General features: G+C 37.9%; 1 protein-coding gene across 8 annotated transcripts in view; it reads left to right on the forward strand.

Moving 5' to 3' along the window:
- Nucleotides 1-7,466: 7,466 nt before the first annotated feature.
- The window catches only part of LOC145500474 (recombining binding protein suppressor of hairless-like), a 25,642-nt gene continuing 11,851 nt past the window's right edge, over nt 7,467-21,257 (forward strand). For 4 of the 8 annotated variants that reach the window (XM_081480000.1, XM_081479997.1, XM_081479996.1 and 1 more), the window contains exons 1-8: nt 10,473-11,715; nt 15,764-15,953; nt 16,185-16,319; nt 17,273-17,441; nt 19,157-19,228; nt 20,114-20,167; nt 20,521-20,569; nt 21,213-21,257. The exon at nt 21,213-21,257 is cut by the window's right edge and continues 93 nt beyond it. In XM_081480000.1, coding sequence (XP_081336126.1) covers nt 11,457-11,715; nt 15,764-15,953; nt 16,185-16,319; nt 17,273-17,441; nt 19,157-19,228; nt 20,114-20,167; nt 20,521-20,569; nt 21,213-21,257 — 973 coding nt within the window. In that variant the 5' untranslated portion in view covers nt 10,473-11,456. Of the gene's footprint in view, nt 7,600-10,456; nt 11,716-15,763; nt 15,954-16,184; nt 16,320-17,272; nt 17,442-19,156; nt 19,229-20,113; nt 20,168-20,520; nt 20,570-21,212 lie in introns of those variants that run through there. The other 4 variants (XM_081479994.1, XM_081479992.1, XM_081479993.1 and 1 more) reach the window with 4 other exon arrangements.

Here is a 21,257-nt window from a genome sequence, read left to right on the forward strand (position 1 = left end):
TATCTTAGTGCACTTGTCATATGTTTTAAACAATAGACGCTGGTAAAAGTCATAAATAAGCGATCGCAGTCGCAAAGCTTTTTCGATAACATTTTGATTAAATTCAAAGTACTATCCAGAGAAAATAAACACTGCTGTTGGAACCAAAGCTGAGTTGTTGTTGTTGCTGCTTGTCAAGTTCGTGGCTAGATCCCAGTACCCAAGAGTGTAACGGCTCTTCCTTGCAAGCGAGTGTACCGTTTGTATTTTATTTTCTCCGCAGAGACGTCTTAGTTATCTCGTTCTTGAAGCATTCAGAGTTCGCCGGTTCCGGTTTGTTTTCAAAGGAAAAAAATCTCGTTACAATATTCTCCTATGTTAAATACCACTCACTGTATATAAACAGTGATTTTGCAGCTCCTTGGCTGAAGCACAGTTTGCACCCAATGCTAGTTCATTGTCGTATGTACCACCGCTAAATGTAATGACAACGCTAAATGTAATACCAACCGTAAATGTAATAAAAATTAGCTCTAAATGTGATACTTCCGCAAATGTAATAAAAATCAACCCTAAATGTAATAACTTACCCCACCGTAAATGTAATAAAATTTAACGCTAAATGTAATAAGTTGACCAACCGTAAATGTAATACAAGTTAACCTTTAATGTAATAACACGTTACTAAGGGTGGCAAAGGCGTAAGTGGCATCAATATCATCAGTGATATGATATCACTTCAAGAGATTATCAGATTACCCAATCACGGTTAATCACGTTTACTAACTAAACCGTTAGGCAGATTGCCCCCGGGGGTTACTCCCATACCATACCTATACGGGTATGAATACGTTTTTCTAATATGTTTATTTAATTTACAAATAAGTTGTGATTATATATGAATGAGTATCGTTGCTATTAAAGTTATCATTATATCAACTGTACCATCAGTATATTTTTATCTGTTTTATCATACTACCGTCTTATCAAAATCTTTTGAACACAACCAGAAGGACTTCTAATAATAGCCCACTTTCAAAAAAAGTGTAAACCTGGAGTGAGTATGGGTGAGGGATCAATTATGGGATCGTTTGGCGGCGCTCGCACATTTGTTTTCCACCTCGTGCTCCTCCAAACGATCCCACAACTGAGCGTACGCCTTCTCTCGCCCAGGCTTCCACTATTTTCGAAAGTGGGCTATGTAATTGCGCGATCCGTTGCAAAGAATTTCGGAAATGATGTTTGCAAATGCTCGACCATCAGAAGGGCTATTTTCTTGAGAAATCTTCAGAAGTTACCAGTTAAGCTTTGACCGGAACTATGCAGATCCTTGGCAATGTTCACAAAAAATCACCGAGACTTCAAGTGATGCCCGGTAACCGTAAGGGAACTTTTAACACTATGTTATTGCATTTGAGGTTAACTTGTATTACATTTACGGTGGGGTAAGTTATTGCATTTAGGGTTGATTTTTATTACATTTGCGGTTAATATTACATTTAGAGTTAATTTTTATTACATTTACGGCTGGTATTACATTTAGCGTTGTTATTACATTTAGCGGTGATACAGTCGTAAACGATTGAGTGGCTTCAGATGTCGATGTGTTTGTCAGTTGGTCACAATGTGACGACATACTTAACGACCGTAACAGAGATGTGTTTACACTGCCAAAAGGTGGTTCAGTTTCTTTCTATCTATCTAAATAACTTTTCCTACTTCACTTATATTACATGAACAGAACCTTATTTCAGACTTTTTAGACGTTTTATTATAAACTTTGATTTCTTCTTATCAGTATTATGCATTTATTATATGGCCGTGTCTCACAAGGACTGGGGGCTACCAAATTCACGAATTTGATTGGCTGAAATCGATATTGACCGCGGTATAGACACATCTAGACCTGTTACATTTTGCGGTGCAAAAGTTGCAAACTAAAATACAAAAATATTTGACTATTTTGTTTTTTTAAATGGAAGTGCCGAAAAGCCTGATGAGAATAAACAACGGTAAAAAATCAAGCAAACTTTGGCAGATTTTAGTTCAGCTCATCGCCTTTCGCAAGCAAAATACCAGTCAAATTAAACGAATTACGTTTTTCTTATTAACCGAGCTTAGTCGGTCTGATCTGTATCGGAGAATCTTGACCTTGGTCGTTTGTACAGACTTCACTGTGTTCCAGGTCTGTATTCTCGACCTTGGTCGAGATTCTCCTATACAGACCTCCTGCTCGGTTAATAAATGAAGGGCTAAATTTCAACTAAAGAAAACTAGCTACAAATTTAACGCACCCCATAAGTCGAACGCGGGGCGTCGTAAGCGGAGGTGAGCTCACGAACCAGTAGTAAGGGGCATTACCTTAGGGCGCACTTCATATTCAAGATGTCGGTCTTGTCGCCCTGAGACGAATTCAAGATGGCGGCTTTGTCACCCTAAGATGAATTGAATAGTCAAGATGGTGGCTTAGTCGCGTCATAGTCAAGATGGAAGAGGGCGGACGCATGTTAGGATGGGGGAAAGGAAAACAAAACGTAACGTCATAAAGTGACACAGGGATGTGTAAGGAGATGGATTAAAAAACAAGCCGGAAAAGAACAGGCAAACCAGGTTTGGTTTAAAATCATGTAATACGACAGGCTTGTTGCGCCATAAGACAGAACCGGTTGGATTTGGTTGCAGAATAAGTTTTGTATGTAGAGCAATAATAGATCTACAATAATGTTATATTTATCTGTGTCTCCTGTTTAGTCTACATGGTTGTATGCTCTTAATTTTATACAATGTTACCCCAGACAAAATCAGTCTTTTCTGCACACCGTTTATTGTAACTCAGTTAATTGATGTCATTGCAAGGGTCATTCCGAAAGTTTCTTCAGGTGTCGTTGATATCTTTGATGCCGTGGCTTGAGCCGCTCAACTCAGAGTGAGCTCATAAGTTGGTATAGCACGCCTGAAGGGGGGTACTCCCAAAAAATTTGGGTAGGGGTGTGCGCCCATATGAGCAAAATCTGCGATTTTCACTACCCTATTTAGGACCTGGCCAAAAACTCGATACCCTATTAATGACCTTTGTAGCTGGCACAGTTGCCCTAAACATAAGTTATGAAGGGCTTTTGTTGACGGTCTTATTCATAATGATGAAAATGTAGCTTCTTCTAAGAAACATCCCCAATTCAAGACTAGGGTGCTAAAACCATACCAGTAGTATGGGTGCGCTCTATACTACTCATACCCTAGTTAAGACCAAAGCGGCCAAAATCGATATATTATTCATGACCAAAGCGGCTGAAGAACAAATACCCTTTAGGGCCGCACATACCTATATAGCCCATGTAAGGGAGTACCCCTCCAGGAGAGAACGGTTGCGATATGTCTAACGAGTTATGTACATACTGAAACAAACAATATCAAGGGTGCTTTATTTATTTGCTTTATTTTACTGTCAACCACAACACATTTGGTAGAAATGCTACACACTTAAAAAAAATCCCGCTGCCTAATAAGCTCGCTGTTACATGCTAAATATCAGTGATTTAGCCCTCTTTTTTACCATTTTGCCATGGAGTGTCCTCTTTTGTCGTCCGTCTCCTCGTTTGAGAATTCTTCTAGCCTGTTCCAAGCTCTCGTTAGCTGGAAACGAGCGAAAAAAGGAGGGCGAGCGAGCGAAAAAATGAGGGAGGACTAATAGTGCTTGGGCAGAATAAGAAAAAAAAAAAGGAAATTCTACTCGTCACGCTATCAGATCGCGCGACGAATTAACCTCGGAATTTAATGGACTGGGCACAAGTTTGCATCTATACTCGTCATTTGAAAATATACCCGGGAAAGTATGAAGTTTTACGTTTATTCCGAGGGTCCTCCGGACTTCTTCACCATGGTTTTAAATGACACAGAAATAAAAAAGAAACGTTGAAGGTGATACTTGAGAAATGTATACCTGCCTTTAACGCGAAATACTCTCCTTTTGCCGAACTGTCCTTCGACAACTTTACTCTTGGACAAGCGAAAAAACACATTGTACCTTGACATATTGAACAAAACATCATTTCGGTCGTAAAAGATTGCATTGATGTTTTCGTAGAGTGATTGTAGTCAGAATGTACACTTAAGGGCAAACACTGGAAAACGTCTCTATACTGAAAAATTAGAAGCGTTGATTTCCATAATCTGATTCAGTTCACATTGTCTCCTATTCCTCACTTACAGTTTAGTCACAGTTACAAAAGAGGACACTGTTGGCTTCTGTAGAACATCACTCTCATTAAAGCAAGTATTGTTTTTTTTTTTTTTTCTAAAGAGAGTAGCCTCAGAATTTTTCTTGATCTCTGCTTGGTGAAAACTAGTCTGAGTGCGGCACTGGTTCATGACAACTGCGCATGTTCGGTGTTCGTGTTCTGTAATAGTTTGACATCCCGTCTGTGTTCACTCTTTACTGTGCGGGAATTTCAAACACTTCATTCATTGGCACGTTGTATCGAAAACTATCGACAATGAGCGAAAACTACAGTTCGAAAATCGCGATTAGGTGAAAAGAAAAAGGAAGGCAAGGAAAAAGATTTAAGAGGGTCAAATCAGAATTGATCTTACAGGCTTATTGTCTCATATCTAAACAGGCGTGGGAACTTCACTCGGGCGTAAACATTACAATGTAAATGACAAACAGTATTTTTAGTAAAAGGGATACCAAGCTAAGTTAAGAACATCGATTATAGACATTGAGAACATTTATCGTGTTCATTTATAATTAGATTGGAAAAGTTTACATTCAAAATACATGACTTACGCCTTCTTCTGTTTGCTGAAATGAATCGTTGTGCAAGTGCCACTAAAAATTGCAGTGCATAGTGATTTTTTCAAAGGCCATGAAAAGACCGAGGATTTGTTGAGTTATTTGTGGTCAGAACGTGGTAAACGAAAAATGTTGTTTGATTTCCGTCGACACAGTTTGTTTGTGATATCTATGTAGAGGGAGTTTCAAAAGTCCGAAAGCCCCTGAAAAATTCACAGCGATACAATACGTTAGAGGTTCGTCCGCGTAATAAAGCGTATAATTTCTTTTGTCTTCATGACAATAGCGTGCTCCTTCAGGAAGCTTTTCAAGTTCAGGGCAAACATAAATAAATCGGACGTGGCGTGAGAATCCTGATCAAATCACGCGGCGGTAAAAGTTGGAACTGTCAATGAACTGCTGAAAAACAACATTAGTTATAGAAGGGAGGCTTCTTGAAACTGTTGGTAAGTAGGCTAAGGACATTGTCGTTTATCGAAAGTTTGATCGTTATAACGTAGTCTGGATCAAACGTGAAGGAAAATTGCCAGCCACTTACCTTTATCTGTTTATTAGCTTGCAGTAGCGTAAATGACAGATTTAACTCACAAATTAGCGTGGAAAAACATTTGCAAATAGTTAGGTAACGACTGCTAAAACGAAGTCTTCCTTTGACGGCATCGGAGTATGTCTGTCACCTATGAATTACACGTTTGACTAATACATGATTTTTGTGTCATATAAGAACATTAATGCTCAAAAATTAATCAGCTTCGGTGAAGACGGGAAGTATGCACACATTGTAAATACTGACCGTCATCGCGGAAAGTTCATCAAAGTTGCTAGTGAAACTCTATCTCTTCTCCACCTTAAGCTCACTAAGAGCGTTGATTTTTTTTTAGGACATATTTGTGGTTTTTGTTGCTAAGTGTCTGTGTGTTTTTCATTGTGATGGGCAACTAATATGGATGTTACAATTGGTGTGTAAATTGTGATTGCGGTATATACCGCATATATTGCGGTCGTTAAATGTCCTATTGACCTTTAGTTGCCTGTATACGGCAATGTATTTAAGCGTTTAAAAACAAACCCTGACGAAAGAAACATTTTTTTTAGATTTTGTATTATTCTGATGTCAAGCATTTTATAACTATGGCTACAAACGCATGTAAGCAGAATTATATGTCGGCATTTTCTTTAATAACCAGGGTTGTCCTTTTCTCGTTTCGAGAATTTTGGCAGACATTCAGTGGACCGAGGATAACAGTCTTAACTTCGTTATTTCACGCCAAACTGCGACTTTTTTTCACTGTCTGTGATATTTAAAGATTGCTCCGTTTTGTTCAATGTAGTTTTTCGACATCAAACGTCGTAGATTGGTGAAAAATTGTAGATTACGAGTAGTCCCTCTTTCGCTTAGTCCGTCGTGCGTGACGCGAAAGAAAAGCGCGAGAAAAAAAATGGCTGCGCGAGATCCTGGGGACGAGAAGAACGGCCGCACGAGATCCTTGTGAACGTTTTTATCCAATGTCCTTCTATAATTGATTATTACGTGACTCAGGTCACGTAATCAGGTGATGATATGCTTTGACGCAAGAGCTAAATTGGCGAATAAAAACTGGATTGCGACGGAGTCAGTTACGAATAGAAGTGACCTGCTGAACTATGTGGTAGCGTGAATTGTCATCAAGGTTATTGTAAAGGAAAACTTTTCATGGTTAGAAAAGCTTAGAAGTGGAATCGAGCAGAGCAATACTCTCATGGTCCTTCTTGTTGACAAGTTTTGTACGCGCGCTCTGATTGGTCAATAGAATCTTCTATCATTGATCATAGATATTTTTTTATGCAATTGCAATGCTTATATGATCGAGGTTATTTGTTCGTAATAACAGCCTTAAACTCTGACAATGCAACGTGTTTTACCACGTTGTTAAATAAGCTTCGAAAACATCGCCTTACTTTGTAACTTTCTTTAGTCACTCCGATGTCGCATCTTGACTATTTTTAGATTCATCTATCTCAGTTTATCTCCATAGGTAGCTAACTTATCTTGAAGTCAAGTCATGTACTTTTCATTTTCCTAATTACTTTCTGGCAACAGTCATGGAGATCGTTAAAATAAAACACATTCCATGATTGCTTAGATCACAGAGATCTTATTTTAATCTGACCGGCCGGACTATCTCTCCTGAGCATCGAAGTAGGAGGAGAAATAAATAAATAAATAAATAAATAAATAAATAAATAAATCAACAATCAATAAATAAGCAATAGATAAAAAGGCAATAAATAACTAAGCAATAAATAAACAAGCAGTAGATAAATAAGCTTTAAATAATAAATAAATCAACCAATAAATAAACGAAGTTTACAAGGTTGCAAGAGAGAGCTGCAACACTAAATCAGAAAAAAAAAAGTCAACACAATAAAAATACGATCAACAAATACGTGTATGCGGAAAAGTGTCTCTATAATGAGAGGCTTCCTCTCTCCTTTGCGGACTATAAGTCGGTTGTGGTGATTGGCTATTATGTGATCTAATTTAATCAGGATATAACGCAATGATATGATGGTAAAAAGAGAATAAAGAATAAATTGCCGGGTTGCAAGCGCTACAGCTGATCCATAAGAAATTCAGTGATCAAGACATTGAACTGTTTTTTTTTTTTTTTTTTGCTTGTTTGTTTTTCTTTTTTCCTGTCAGATTTGTAACGGATGCATCATGACGTCTTTGCCAACTCCAGTGGGAGACTCCGCAAGAAATAGACTTACCAACAGAATCACGGACTGAATGGCAGACAAAAAAACGTCAGCCGCCGTCAAACAAAAACTAAGCAAACATGTTTCACGTGAGTGCCAAACATTGCTATCATGTTCAAAGTAGCTCTCTGATACCACTGCACGACATTTTGCGTAAGCACAATTTGGCTTCTTTTAGCTGTTTTTTTTTTTTTTTTTTTTTTTTTTTTTTTTTTCCGCTGTATAGATTTATCAATGAAACCAAGAAACTTGGCTCGACAAATTTCAGCTGTCATTTCTTTTTATCACCGTCGTCACAAACATCAACTCAGCGATGTAACTCATTTTTTTTTCACTGATCATGAATCCACAAACTTTTAACATTATTATTACAACATTATTATCCATTACCCAATTACTGTTTTGTATTAGTTTTGCCTTCCTTTAGGGGTTTAATTCAATACGACGAGCATCCCCGACTTTTTCATTTAAGAGCCTCCCCCCCACCCCACCCCCCCCCCCCCCCCACCCCGCTCTCCTCCTGGGACTCTTTCCTGTTTTCTTTGAAGATCAGACTCCCGGCGACACCGAACGAAGCGCCCCGATCGCTTCGCTCTCCGAATTCTTCAGTTTCGCGCTCGTCCACTCCGGCTTTCCTCAGCGAATTTTTTTCCGTCTTCGCCGAGAGCCTAGCTGTTTGCAGGCTATATCTAGCATGAACGACGAAGTACAGTTCTCTTGTTTCCTTTAAAAGTGTTGGTCGTCTTCAAATCACAGGATGTTCGTCATCATGTCACGGAGTCCTCTTAAAGTCTGTTTTTGTGGTTTTACTGACATGTTTAACTTACATGATTTTATTACAAAACAGCTCCGGGTTGTGTATTATTATGATGCAAATGAAATTTGTAATCTAGTAGGTTATATAGTGGTTTAATTAATACTACCGTGACAATCTTGGGATTTTCAACAGTACATGGTTTGAAGCCTTTGAACCCAGGGGAGTGTCCGTTATTCGTCTGATTGCTAACGAGTGATCGGCTTAGATGAGCTTCGTACTGAAATAGACTCGGCTGTTTTGGTTATTAGTGACGTTTCACCACTGGGACAAGCTGGGCGGAAATCTTTTGCAGTGTCAAGTGCTTCTCAGCGGCTTACGTCGATAAAATCAAATTGAATAGTCGTGCTGAAATAGTGAGACTTCAAAATCAACGGATGTCATTCATAAATAGAGGTCGGCAATATTCCTTTGTGTTAGAAATGACGTGCGCAGCAGAGATGATTGATACAACTTTTCATGTTCTTCGCTACAATCGCGAATCATGTTTGAGTCCTTTCGATTTTGAAATTCTTTTCTTCTCCTGACCTTGTGGGGACCTTATGGGTTAGCGCGCTCGTCTTCGGGCGGAGCGGTCCATGTTCGAGTCTTAGCTGGGTCCCTGTGTTGTGAAAATGGGCACTGGACACCTAACTCTCATACTGCCCTCTCTCAACCCAAGTGTACAAATAAATAGCGGCGAATTTAATGCTGGGGGGTAATTCTGCGACCCACCCAGGGGGGAGCAGAAATTCTCCTAGTCGCTTCATGCTACAGAAACCAGGATAAGCTGCGGCCTAGTGGATCACTTGGCTCGTATGCACACCTTTCCTACCTACTCATGACCATGTGGAATGTTTGCTGGTTTAAAGTTAAAGATCTCAGTAATTTAACTGACTTGTATAATTTGGCAGCGCCTCTTTCGCTACGTTGAATGATGGCGCAAGATCACAGCATCTAACCATCTCATTTTTAAAATTGATTTCTGTTGACTCACAAAGCAATCGAGTAGAGCTCTGCGGCTCCATAAAATTTCCTTAACCGCAGGCTGGAAGGTGCTTCAATAAGTCCGCCCTTTGTGTGTTCAGTAGTTTTAACCATTTCTCTCATATTCCTCCCACAACTGGCATTTTTTTCGGCGGTTTCAATTACTCACAATTTATTCTCAACGTATTTACACTAATCATAGCTGTTAAGCTTTCTTTTCTTGTTGTTTTCATATTACTTAGAATTACCATGCTCTTTAGAAAACTCTAATCTGTCATCCATGGGTCTTGTTATCTGAAGAAAGAGATGTTATTTGCTTTCAAAACTGCGAGTAAAACTTTGAAATCAAAGCGAATTGAAAATTAAAGTTCGTTAGAAAATAAATATTTTCAATGACACAAGAAAGCATTACAGCAAGTTTATAGTATCTCTCGGTTGCATCAATCCCAATGAATTTGAAAAAAACCCTGAAATGACCAGAAATTAATTATAAAGCCGTTGGTAGGTTAAGTTTTACTCCAAAATTACCACTTGTTACGTATAAACGGACAGAAAAACGTGCATTTTTAAACCATGACGAAAGCAGAGAAGGTAATATCTAGCAATCGATGAAGCGATGGACCGTAATACCTAAAGCACTTGTCAGACCAGTATAAAAATAGGAATATTTTTGTTTGACGAATGCCGGGAAAAAAATATTATCATCCAGCAATATTTTGCGTTTGCTCGACCTTTCGCAAGTAAATCTCACTTATTTGAGGAAAAAGATGAGGAAATTTTTTTTCAAAGAAGTTTTTTCAGACCAAAAACTGTTAGGTTCTTTTTCTTGTTAACCACAAGTATTGATTAGTCATCGTTTTTTTTCAATATTGGGCTGCCGCAAAATTTATTGGACTGTCGCAAACCGTATCTTCTATTGTTGATAGACTGTTTGGTTTTTTAAACTAAAGTTGGACCAAACAATGCATCTGTCAATATAGCTGAAAAGCTGAAAAAAAAAAAAAAAAAAAAAAAAGAAGAAGAGCGGCAGAAATATGCTCCTTAAATGCATTTATTTGGTCTTCGAAACTTCCAAGCAAGCCGGACAGGTGGAATCGAAACTCTTTTGAGTGCTACTAACTTATAAAGCATTATAAGTTTGAGTTTGTTTTCATGATATTTTACGTTAAGTTTTTCACAAGTGCGATGCGTCGCTTTAACAACTGAAGTCGACATGCCCGAAAATAGCAAAACTCCGTGTGTTCGAGGGCAACTTCGACGACGTTTTCTAAACACACATTTTAAAGTTTGAACTCCTCGACACCACTGTTTCAACACAAAACGAACTTTCTTTGTGTTCCCGTGTGAATCTTTGCCTGGGAAACAGCTGAGCCAAAGCAAAGATTTTCATCTATTAGCTGGCTTCATTGTAGCTCGGCCAATCTGGTGAACTGCTCGCTCTTGAGCGCACAAAAGGCCCACATGTTGGTGGACGATTTATGAATATGGACATTCCCTGTGGGCCAAGTTGATTCGGTAGCTGGTCGCGTGCACTCTTTGTTCTGGAGCCGCTGTTTGTAAATAACCTCCATATATGGTGTGGGTTAATTTTCTCACGAGCCTTGAATTGCCACAAAAGTTCCCACGCTCATCGCTAATCATCGGCGGCTGACTTCCACTTCACTTTGTTGTCGATGTATTGTTCGCCAGTGCATCTCTTCCGCGCATAGCGGGTTTCGTTCGTCTGCACTTCAACACAGAAAGTGTTTCTTCCAGCCAAGTCTCGCCTCTAAATCAGGAGAGCTCTTGTGTTTCGGTGGCCATCTTCTTTCGCTGGCACTATCGATTTGTAGGAGTATAAACTGACGTGATAAGGGAGTCTTTGGACAAAACACGTTGCCAAGTTGGATAATGGAGTGTTGAACTTCAAAATTCGACAGTTTTGTGTTTGGGAGAGAACGTTTTGCCGTTGGCAGACTTGAAATTTTACCACACTTGGAGCTTAAATTACTGGGCGATTCGTTTTGGTCTCGTCTGTGAATCGTATTTTTGATATTATGCCCCCTACAGTTTTTTTTGATACGAGATTTCCGGACAATTTCTCTGTCTTAACTGGTTTCTAAAAAAAAAAAGTTTCGTTCTTCGCTGCGAGCAGTACTCTTCTTCAACGAACGAAGCTTTCGGAAAATGTCTGACTCACATGGGGCGAGATCGATTTTCACTGGCGACGGAGACGGTACTACAATTTATAATCACGCCGGGTTGATAGCAAGGGATATGGGACATCGGTATACAAACGTAAAACGGCCTCGCATCGAAAGTGGCAGCTTCAATTCATCGGAGGTTTTTTCTTCGGCTGGAATCGTCCAGGGAGCAGTGTTTCACTCACCTATCACATCCACCATAGCCGCGAGCCTTCCAACGCAATCGGAAAGCACATTCTCACGTAAGTCAACACCATTCAGTTTTCGTTTCTTTTCATTGATCTTGGGCTTATAAGCTTATATAATTTTCCCTGAATATTACACAGATTGTAAAATGTTAACCAGCCTTCCTTTGTTTAAATATTTATCAGTGGAGTCGCTGATCACTGCATGTTTCGTCGCTTGGTCAACTTCCTCTCCCACGTAAGCCTACATTTCCTGTGGTTGTTGATGTTCGATTCGCCATTTTAGGTGTCAACATGTTACAAGAGTTTGTACTATTTGGAAAATGAGGTCATGCGATGGACTTTTAATTTCTCACGGGCGAAGATGTCAATGTTTATTGCTCCAATTTGAACTACATGTATCATTCACCTTTTGCGTGGAAGCAATTGAACGAAAAGGCAAAATGATGGAAAATGGAAAATGCCATTGTTTAGTTTAAACCTGCCCAGTGAAATTATCAGTTTTTTTTTGCTTAACTTTGCTCTGGAATTAGACCTATATTTACACCCTGGATTTACAGTATTAGACTATAACATCGATTTTAGAAAAAAATGTATTTTAAGGGAAGATTTGGCATAAGCTAAAAATATAGGAGTATGCAGATGAAAAATATTTTATTTCGATATTTAACTAATGTACATTTTCTTGTATTCGGAACACGGGAACGGTTGTCAAACGTTATACGGAAAGTCTTGCCATGAATGATGAATTAAGTCGTTAGGTTTTGATGTAACAGCTCAAATGATTGTCATGATTATTGGCAAATTATTACAACACAAGAATGTGTACATGTATGTATATATCGTAGTTTACATTATGTTATAGTAAATTTTAGGTCAAAATGATTTCAAACTAGTTTTATTTGTATTTTTCTTTGTTCTAGAATTATTACCATAATCCTGAGACAAAGAAACATACAAATCAAACTGGATTGAAATCATTTTGACAGCCCTAACATTTAATTTTTAAGTGTGGCACATACAGTAAATTAAACTTCATAGTTCATGGACATGTACTTTGGTGTTATGTTTTTCTTTTTTTGTACGTGCTGTTAAAAATTCATGTATGTTAAAACTGTCTTTTTTTTTAATAAATATAATGTAACCATCAAGTTATTTATTTCTGCAAGAGTGGATGGATTTGATGATAAATTTGGTGAACTTTAAATTTTATGAGGGGCTCTGCAGTATATATGCATATACTTGCACAATTTTACAACACTAAAAGATGATACACATTCAGGTTATTAACCTCAATGTTTACATAATAATTCTTGTTACTGGTTTCAAAACATATTTTCAGTGACAGCTGGCTGAGAGAATATATTAAGGACATTTGAGCGCTAATCGTTTCTGCGCATCCTTACTGTGCGTGCAAATTCACATGCCACATCATGCATGAGCATGCGTGGTAAGTGAAAAATGAGCAATAATTGATAGGGCAGATCGCCATTGCTATAGCTTTTCCTGGATTTAATGATCTTGGACAATCAGTGACCCCTGTTTTTCTTTTGATGGATCAATTTCTCTACCGATTTTCAATGTTATCGAAAAAATGAAACAAATCTGTCAAGTAGAAGTTTGATTTTTTTGTAAAATGGACCATCAAATTCTGTTCTTTTTATCTCTTCATTTATCTTTGATTTCAAATACCTCTTTCTTGAAGGGTTAAGTTTTGTGAAAACGTTGGTAACATTTGGAATAATTATTTATGCAACAGACCTACTTATACAAAATATGACTAAGACCATTTTCCTCCGTTGACCCACCTTCAAGATTTTTAATTATAAACCCCTGCAGACCAAGCTGAATTACATGTATGTGCACCAATTTTTCAAAATCAGGAAGTTTTCCCCATGCTTCGTCTCTGAAATGAAGTCGGTGACCCCCATTTTTTTTGCATTCCTGACACAGGTAACTCATTATCTGACGATTGTAGTAAAAATTATCAAAAATATTTATCTACTTGAAAATTTTCGTGCGAATGTCCTTAAACAATCATTTAGGCCAATTTCTTATTCACTGTTTATCAACATATTGTTACTTTAGTCATTAAAAAAAAATTATGATTAATTTATTGGATAATTTGAGTGTACATATGGAAGGTTCGACACTCATATATACCCTCTGTTTTAAATTAGGCCTGTTTCAAACACCATGCTAAAGTTGTGCCGAACTAAATTCAGTATGGCTTGATTGTAGCATGACTTTGGCATGACTTGGTTTCATACTTTGAGCTTAATTCACTGGGCTTTTACAAAAGAGACGATTTTGAACCAGCAGTATTACGGATGAATCCAAAATGAGGGACGGTGCTCCTGACGGAGAATTTGACAAACATTTGCATACTTTAATGTTTTTTAAACAAGCCCAGGCTGCAAGGAGAACAAAGCGACTATTGCAGCAGGCATTATTAATCCATGCCATTGGTAGAAGAAGAAGATTAGTGATCCTGGTCTGTTTAATTTCACACCTCTTTTTTGTCTTCACCCAACGATTCGCTATATTCTTCGACTTCCGATTTTTCACCAAACTCAACAGGTGATGAGCAGTTTGAGCTTACATCTGTTCCTTCATCCAGATCCAGTGAGCAAGAATCTTCTTCAGCCTCTGAAACATTCCCTGGTAGAAAAGGCGGCAGCTGGGTTCTCCTGAATGCTGCTATTTTTTTTTTACACTTGTACCCAGGAACTGTTTCTACGTGCATGCATCCCACTCATGAGAAACCAGTTTGTCCAGTTTTATATGTGGTTATAATTTATTTATTTAGTTCAGCACGGCAATAGCATGTCGTTTGAGACCATGCCGTGCTAAAGTTGTGCAGCATGACAGAGCTTGCCATGCTACACAGCAGAGTCAAACTTGTTTCAAATGCCGTGCTACAGCTGTGGCAGAGTCAAACTTAAATAATGAATTTAGTTTGGAACGACATTGGCATGGCGTTTGAAACTTAAAAATAACCAAAGATTTAAGATAGTGTGTATTATTATATAACTGTTGCTAGATGACAGCTCAAGATTTGTATCATGTGATAGTTGATGAGGGTGCAGCCAGAGTCACCTCTTATGCATAGAAATTGAGAACGAATATTCTATTAATTGTTTTAGAATAAATCTACTAGTCATTCCTATGGGAATGAAGTTGTTCATGAATACATGTAACTGTTGTTGTACTGTTATCTGAGGAATTGTCTCATCAGGATTATGTACATGTTCACATATGTAGTAGATGGTACATATGATTGGCAGGGTTAGATAGCCAGGAAATAAATACAAATTTAAAACTGGTTCCAAGACAGAAGCCATGCTGTACATCAGAACAAAATTTTCTCATCAATGCTGTCATTGAGTTCTTTTTAGCACTTTTCAAAATCACACAAACTCTGCGTTATTCATCTCAACTAATAGTATTTTCTACTGGTGTCAGTCTTAGGAAATAGAAGTTCCCTTCCGTCAAATGTCTTATACATGTAGTTGTGATCAGTTAACATTAATCTTAGGTCTTAGTTTTTGAGATTCCGACTGGGTCTTAAGTCTTAATTTTTGAAATTCGAACGGGGTCTTAAGGTCTTAGATTTTGAGATTTGGATGGGGTCTTAGGTCTTAATTTTTGAGACTCAGTAGGGGTCTTAGGTCTTGGTTTTTGAGATGCAGAAGGGCTCTTGGGTTTTGAGATTCAGAGGGGGTCTTGGTTTTTGAGATTCAGAGAGGGTCTTAGGTCTTAGCTTTTTTGATTCAGACGGGGTCTTCGGAAGGGGTCTTAGTCCTAGTTTTTGAGATTCGAAGGGGGTCTAAGGTCATGAGACTCTCTTCTGTGTAGAGTATCATCAGCAAGACAAACAGTTTAAAAGTACAAGTTCAGATTTTTGTCACCATGGTGACTGAGTCAGTGCTGAAAAATTCTGATGAAGAATCAAATGAAGCAGTTGATCGGAAAATGCAATCAAATATAACCAACTTTGAAAGATGTGCTTCTGAATTGTCACTACTGAAATTGGAAAAGATGTGTGATAATCAGTTAAGAGATTTAAGATTTCAATCATACAACCAGTTTATTCCACTTTTAGGAAGAGGACCTTACCATAGGGTAGCTGGTGGCTATACATCAACACCCAAACAAGGACATGAGGCAGTCAGAGTTGGTGTAGAACCCCGCAGCCTGGCTGTGCAGCTGGCAGCGAGTCACCCTAGCCCTCCGACAACACCGTCTCCTCCCCCAGAGGATGAGGAAGATAAAGAAGAATTTCACAAAGACCCGTAAGTGTTTATCTAAATCTTTTACCATGGGCACTTAAAGTATGGCTGATTAAGTTATTAGATCATTACAACATGCAATTCAATCATCTGCTATGACTGGATACCTTGCTCGTACAGTGGAAATGTTTATTTCAAGTGTAATATAATACATGTATGTGCTGGCTGTCAGGATCAATTTTGATATTATTGACATAGTTATCATGGTAATTGGTTGTTTCTCTTCATTTGCAGAGGATCAACCCACCCAAGGCTGTCAAAGGTTGCCATGAACAAATATCTGAAGGATGTTGTACCAAGAGATGGCCAGCAAACAGTCATTATCTTCCATGCGAAGGTGGCACAAAAATCTTATGGCAATGAAAAAAGGTGATTTTTTTTTTTTGGTTTTAACATCATGTACAGAGTAAAATTTCATCGTTGTTGATACTTAAAGGAATAAGGAATGTTACATTCCAACTCTGTACATGTACATGTACTCACCTACATTTTCAGTATTTAAGAAATAGAAAACATGTACCGTGTTTCTATCAAGTTATAGAAACACGAGTGGAAGTTTGGGAGAATGAGAAATGCTGTGAGAACACGAGTGTCAGGGGAGTGTTTCAACAGCTTTTTTCGAGTTCTCCCAAACTTTCACTCTGTACTGTTGCTAGAAACACAGAGAACATTTTTTCTATTTCTTTTAGAAAATACCTGTCGAAAAAAAGGGAAACAACTCGTTTACTTTGATTATTAAAATGTAAATTCTCTTTGTTCATGCCATCATTACATCAACAGCTTGTGCTAGTTCTGTGTTTCTATCGAGTTATAGAAACACAATTTTTAACCAATCAGCACGCATATTTTCTTAGGGCTGTTTTCTAATTGCTGGTGTGTGTGGTGAACTAACATACACTTGTGGTTAAGTATACATGTGTACAAGTTCATGTACATCTAGGTGGAGCTATGATAAGATGATTTGCCTTTTAACAGGCAGAGACTATTTTAAAGTGGCCAAAATCTGCCCAGAACAAACAAGCATTAGAGTCACTGTTCCACCGATGTTTGTTTTAACTTTCAAGTTGTAAAATTCATACATTATCCACATCATTTTAGAAGCCCCAAGGAACCAACCCAAGCATACAAATTGGCTGTGTTGGGGTCCCCATGTGAAGCTGCTGCCGTGATTTGCCAAATCAAAGTTGCAGTTGTAAAAGCAGGCGCTTGTCACATCAGCCTGGATCTCTTGATCTCAGGCCTGGAACCTCTTATCATTAGAACATCACATCTCCCGGTCAGTTAGCCAGTCATACACTGTACGTGTGTTTAATATGCTTCAGGTTTTTCTGCCCTCCTCCTTGTGTTTACCTCGTGGGAGAGGGTTGGCAGTATCGGCAGGCACTGATGCCTCAAGCACCAGACGATGAAGTGATGCATCAGCCAGTGGCTTTTATTGGTATTGGAAGCAAGAATGAACAGGAAATACAGCAACTCATTATTGAAGATAAGGTGAGTTGCTATGCTTAACTACACACCAACGTTAAAGCTTGCCAATTTTACCTGTAGGGACAACTGTAGGCCTGGTGCTTTGTTTCAGGCCTGACATTCAGTCTTCGCATGCAAATTTTTTTCTTAAAACTAACAATAAAACTAAATACTGTACAAGATACATGTACACTGTATATAATAAAAGTCGAACATCACTCAGCAGAGAATCTTACATTGAAACTCATGTAGCTTACGATGTGTTGTAAACAATTATTGGATGAGGTTTTTGTGATACCCAGAATAATCAAGGTTGAGATATGTAGGGGTTATCAGCCGAAGCCGAAGGCTGAGGCTGTTAACCCTTACTGAGACCCTGATTATTCTGGATATCAAAAAATGCAAATCTAATAATTGTTTTATTATACATTGAACGAAAAAAAAAAAGTGGAAGTCATGTTTTCGCTTCTTCACCGACAGCAAGCAGCACAAAGTGCACGAAGTTGACATTACCTTTAGAAATCATGCACCTCAGTCATACATGACATGATGACCCATGACCTTGAGTGTCCTTGACCCGCAGCTACATGATGTCACAGGCGCTGATTTTGAAAATTCACTGTACATGTACGCTTTCATCCAATCAGAAAAGAGATAATGAGTTCAATGTATAATTATAATTTATATTAAATAAATGTACATGTAGTGTTCAAGTACTTGTACCTGTATGTAACTTGTAGGCATGGAAGAAGGAACTGTATGTACTCAATCGCGATGACTACCTGCTAGTTTCATGTCTCTTAATATAAAACTAGGAGATGTCCATCGTTTAAGGTCATTCGTCAGAACTGCATTGTGCATCCCTACTGCGCACAGTGTTTGCATCATTAGTGTGTGCTCACGAGCGCATGCACATGGACCACATAAACAAAATGGTGGCTTTTTGTAAATGGCTCGGCTTGTGAGAGACAAATCATCTTTTTTTTTGCTCCGAAAGAAGTACCGGGACCTAGCAATTTTATTTTATATAGTCTGAATGCAGAGATCACCTTCTTTCTATACAGTAAATATAGACCAATTTCTTTGTTACTAGAGTAAAAAACTATCACTGAAAATGAGAGCATTATTAGCTGGCACTCATAAAAAATAACATTTTTCCTCGAGAACACTGCACACTTGGAACGTACAGTCATGTATCGTATCCCTGTCAACTAAATACGAGTGCCTTTATCATGAAACGTACATCAAAGTGCTCCTTAAGATTGATGCAATACATCCATTGTTGTATTTCTCTCTTCTTTCTCCCTATTTTTCTGCTCTCTTAAAGCATAAGGTGAATTGTTCAAATGTAAACATTTCGGAAAGCATATAATTTCAGAGATTATGGGGCTTATTGAATAAGGTCCTCCTGCTCCTAAACGAATACCAGGACCCCCCTTTTTTTATTTCAAATTTTAAGTTTTCTTGATAATTTTGGCAGCCAGCAGGTAAAGTTTGAAAGAAAATCTATTGTGAGTTCTATTTTGATGGAATTACCTTAAAGCACAGACTATGACATAACTGTATCTTAGAAACATGTCTGAAAAGTGGGCAGCATTTAAATTTACGATAAATGTAGATTGCCAAGAGAATATTTACATAACAGCTAGTACATGCTTACTGTTAGTGTGACTTTGTGGGCAGTAGTACACAGTCATGTAATTTTTCAACAGGAACTGAACATTTTGTGCTTTTGTTAGGGATATGGTGCAGCCAAAACATTATATATATCAGATTCAGACAAAAGAAAACACTTTGAATTATCATTAAAGGTTAGTAAAAAAAAAAAAAAAAAAAAGGGATAAGGAATGTACAGTACTTTTGAACGCAGCTTCAATGTACACACCTGTACGTACATACATGTAAACTTTGGTCCCAGTGCGACGAGTCCCACGAATTCAAACCAGTTTGAATGTTTGGGACAAGTCCCTGCAACTAATGTTTCTCAAAGTGCTTCATGTGAACTGTTTGTGGGACAGGTCCCTGCGACCAGTCTCTTCATGTAAACTCTTCAGGGGACTTGTTGCATGGACTAGTCGCAGGGGCTAGTCTCCTCATGTGTCCTGACCTTAATAGTATTATAAGCAAATGTTCTGTTGTGCACAGGCACCCTATGTCTCTGTAATTCTTGGAATTTTGTATTACATGTTAATGATTTTCTTCCTTTTTTTCTCTTCTCATTACTGGAACCTTTTGTTAAGTAATAGCTTGCTTTTTGCAAATCAATGTAGATTAACAGTAGTTTCCAATTCCAATTGATAAAATTTCTTTTAAAGTGATGTTGTGAATTAGAGTTGTTGTTCCCTAATCCCACTCTGGGCTTCTTTGCATGATCAAGCCTTTGGGACGAAATATTAGGGACGCAGCTTTGCTAGCTTTTCTATCGGTTATCATCTTTATTTAATATGTGTTTGGCTGTGTGTTTCTTGATGCTGTGATGGTCATCTTATAAGTATACATCAATTGGCTGTTGTTTGACTGGATTTGAAAAGCTTGTTTGCATGGGGTGAAGCACAGTATGTTATAATTACAGTAATTATTATTAACAATTTATAGTAACAGTTAAAATTTCTTGGGGAAGTTAAGGAGTTGAATTATATTCATGTACATATAATTAATACACTGGTTGCTACATGTACTTTTGTTCTTTGATCCAGTTATTATATCAAAATGGGGACCATGGTGGTACGTTTAATTCAAAACGGATAAAGGTATGACCACTCTGCATTTTTGTTTTTATTTGAATGACTGCAATGCATTAAAGTTATAAACCATAATAAAATGTAGTAAAGACTGAAGTAATTAAAAATGAATGAAGATTACAGGACTTGTTTACAGCTGTACATTAATACTGTATATTACTATTAGTAATTGTTTTGGGAAAAAAATGTTCGTCTGTATTTTTACATTCAATTTACATTGTGTGTGTTAAACCATTCACCCATGCATTAACCTCATTGAATATGAAGGTGTATCATCATCATCATTTATCCTCGATGCACCATGGGATACAAGACGTCATACCTACATGTATGGTTACTCTATTCTTTTCTTCCCTTTCTAGGTTATTTCAAAACCTTCCAAGAAAAAGCAGTCACTAAAGAATGCAGATTGTAAGTGTACATGTGACTTGTACTTTTCAGTCATTGTGGGTTAAAACTTTAAGCTGTCTCCCTATGCAAGCTTCCCTAGTTATATAAATTTTATAAAATATATTTAAGTTCTATCAACCCTAATTAGTCCCATATACACAGGGTTATTCCAACCCCTGTGGGGGGGGGGGGGGGGCTATACAGGTATGTGCGGCCCTAAGGGGTATGGTTTTTCAGCCTTTGTGGTCATAATTAATGTACTATTGATTTTGGCCATTTTGGACATAAATGGGGTATGGTTATTTCACTCTAGACTTGAACTGGATGTGTTATTTAGAAGAAGCAACTTTTTTATCATTTTCAAGACCATCAAAAAAAACCCTTGAGAATGCCTTTAACATCGGTCTGAACTAGGTAACTCATTATAATGCAGGTCTGAAACAGGGTTTTGATCAAAGGACTAGGTCATAACGATGGTATCAAATTTTTGGTTAGGTCATAAAGAGGGTAGGGGTTTTGAGAAGCGGGCCACACACCCCAACCCAACTTTTCAACAAGATTTAAACTGGCCTGTTTTAACACTTCTCTTTCCTTCACCTCCGTCCATTCTTCGTCTTATTTTTTGTCCCTTCCTCCATTTAACTATTTTGTTTTCTTTTTGCAGTATGTATCCAGTCTGGCTCTACAGTTGCTCTGTTCAATCGACTTA

Source organism: Orbicella franksi, chromosome 10, assembly GCF_964199315.1.
Source record: "Orbicella franksi chromosome 10, jaOrbFran1.1, whole genome shotgun sequence".
Classification (NCBI taxonomy): domain Eukaryota; kingdom Metazoa; phylum Cnidaria; class Anthozoa; order Scleractinia; family Merulinidae; genus Orbicella; species Orbicella franksi.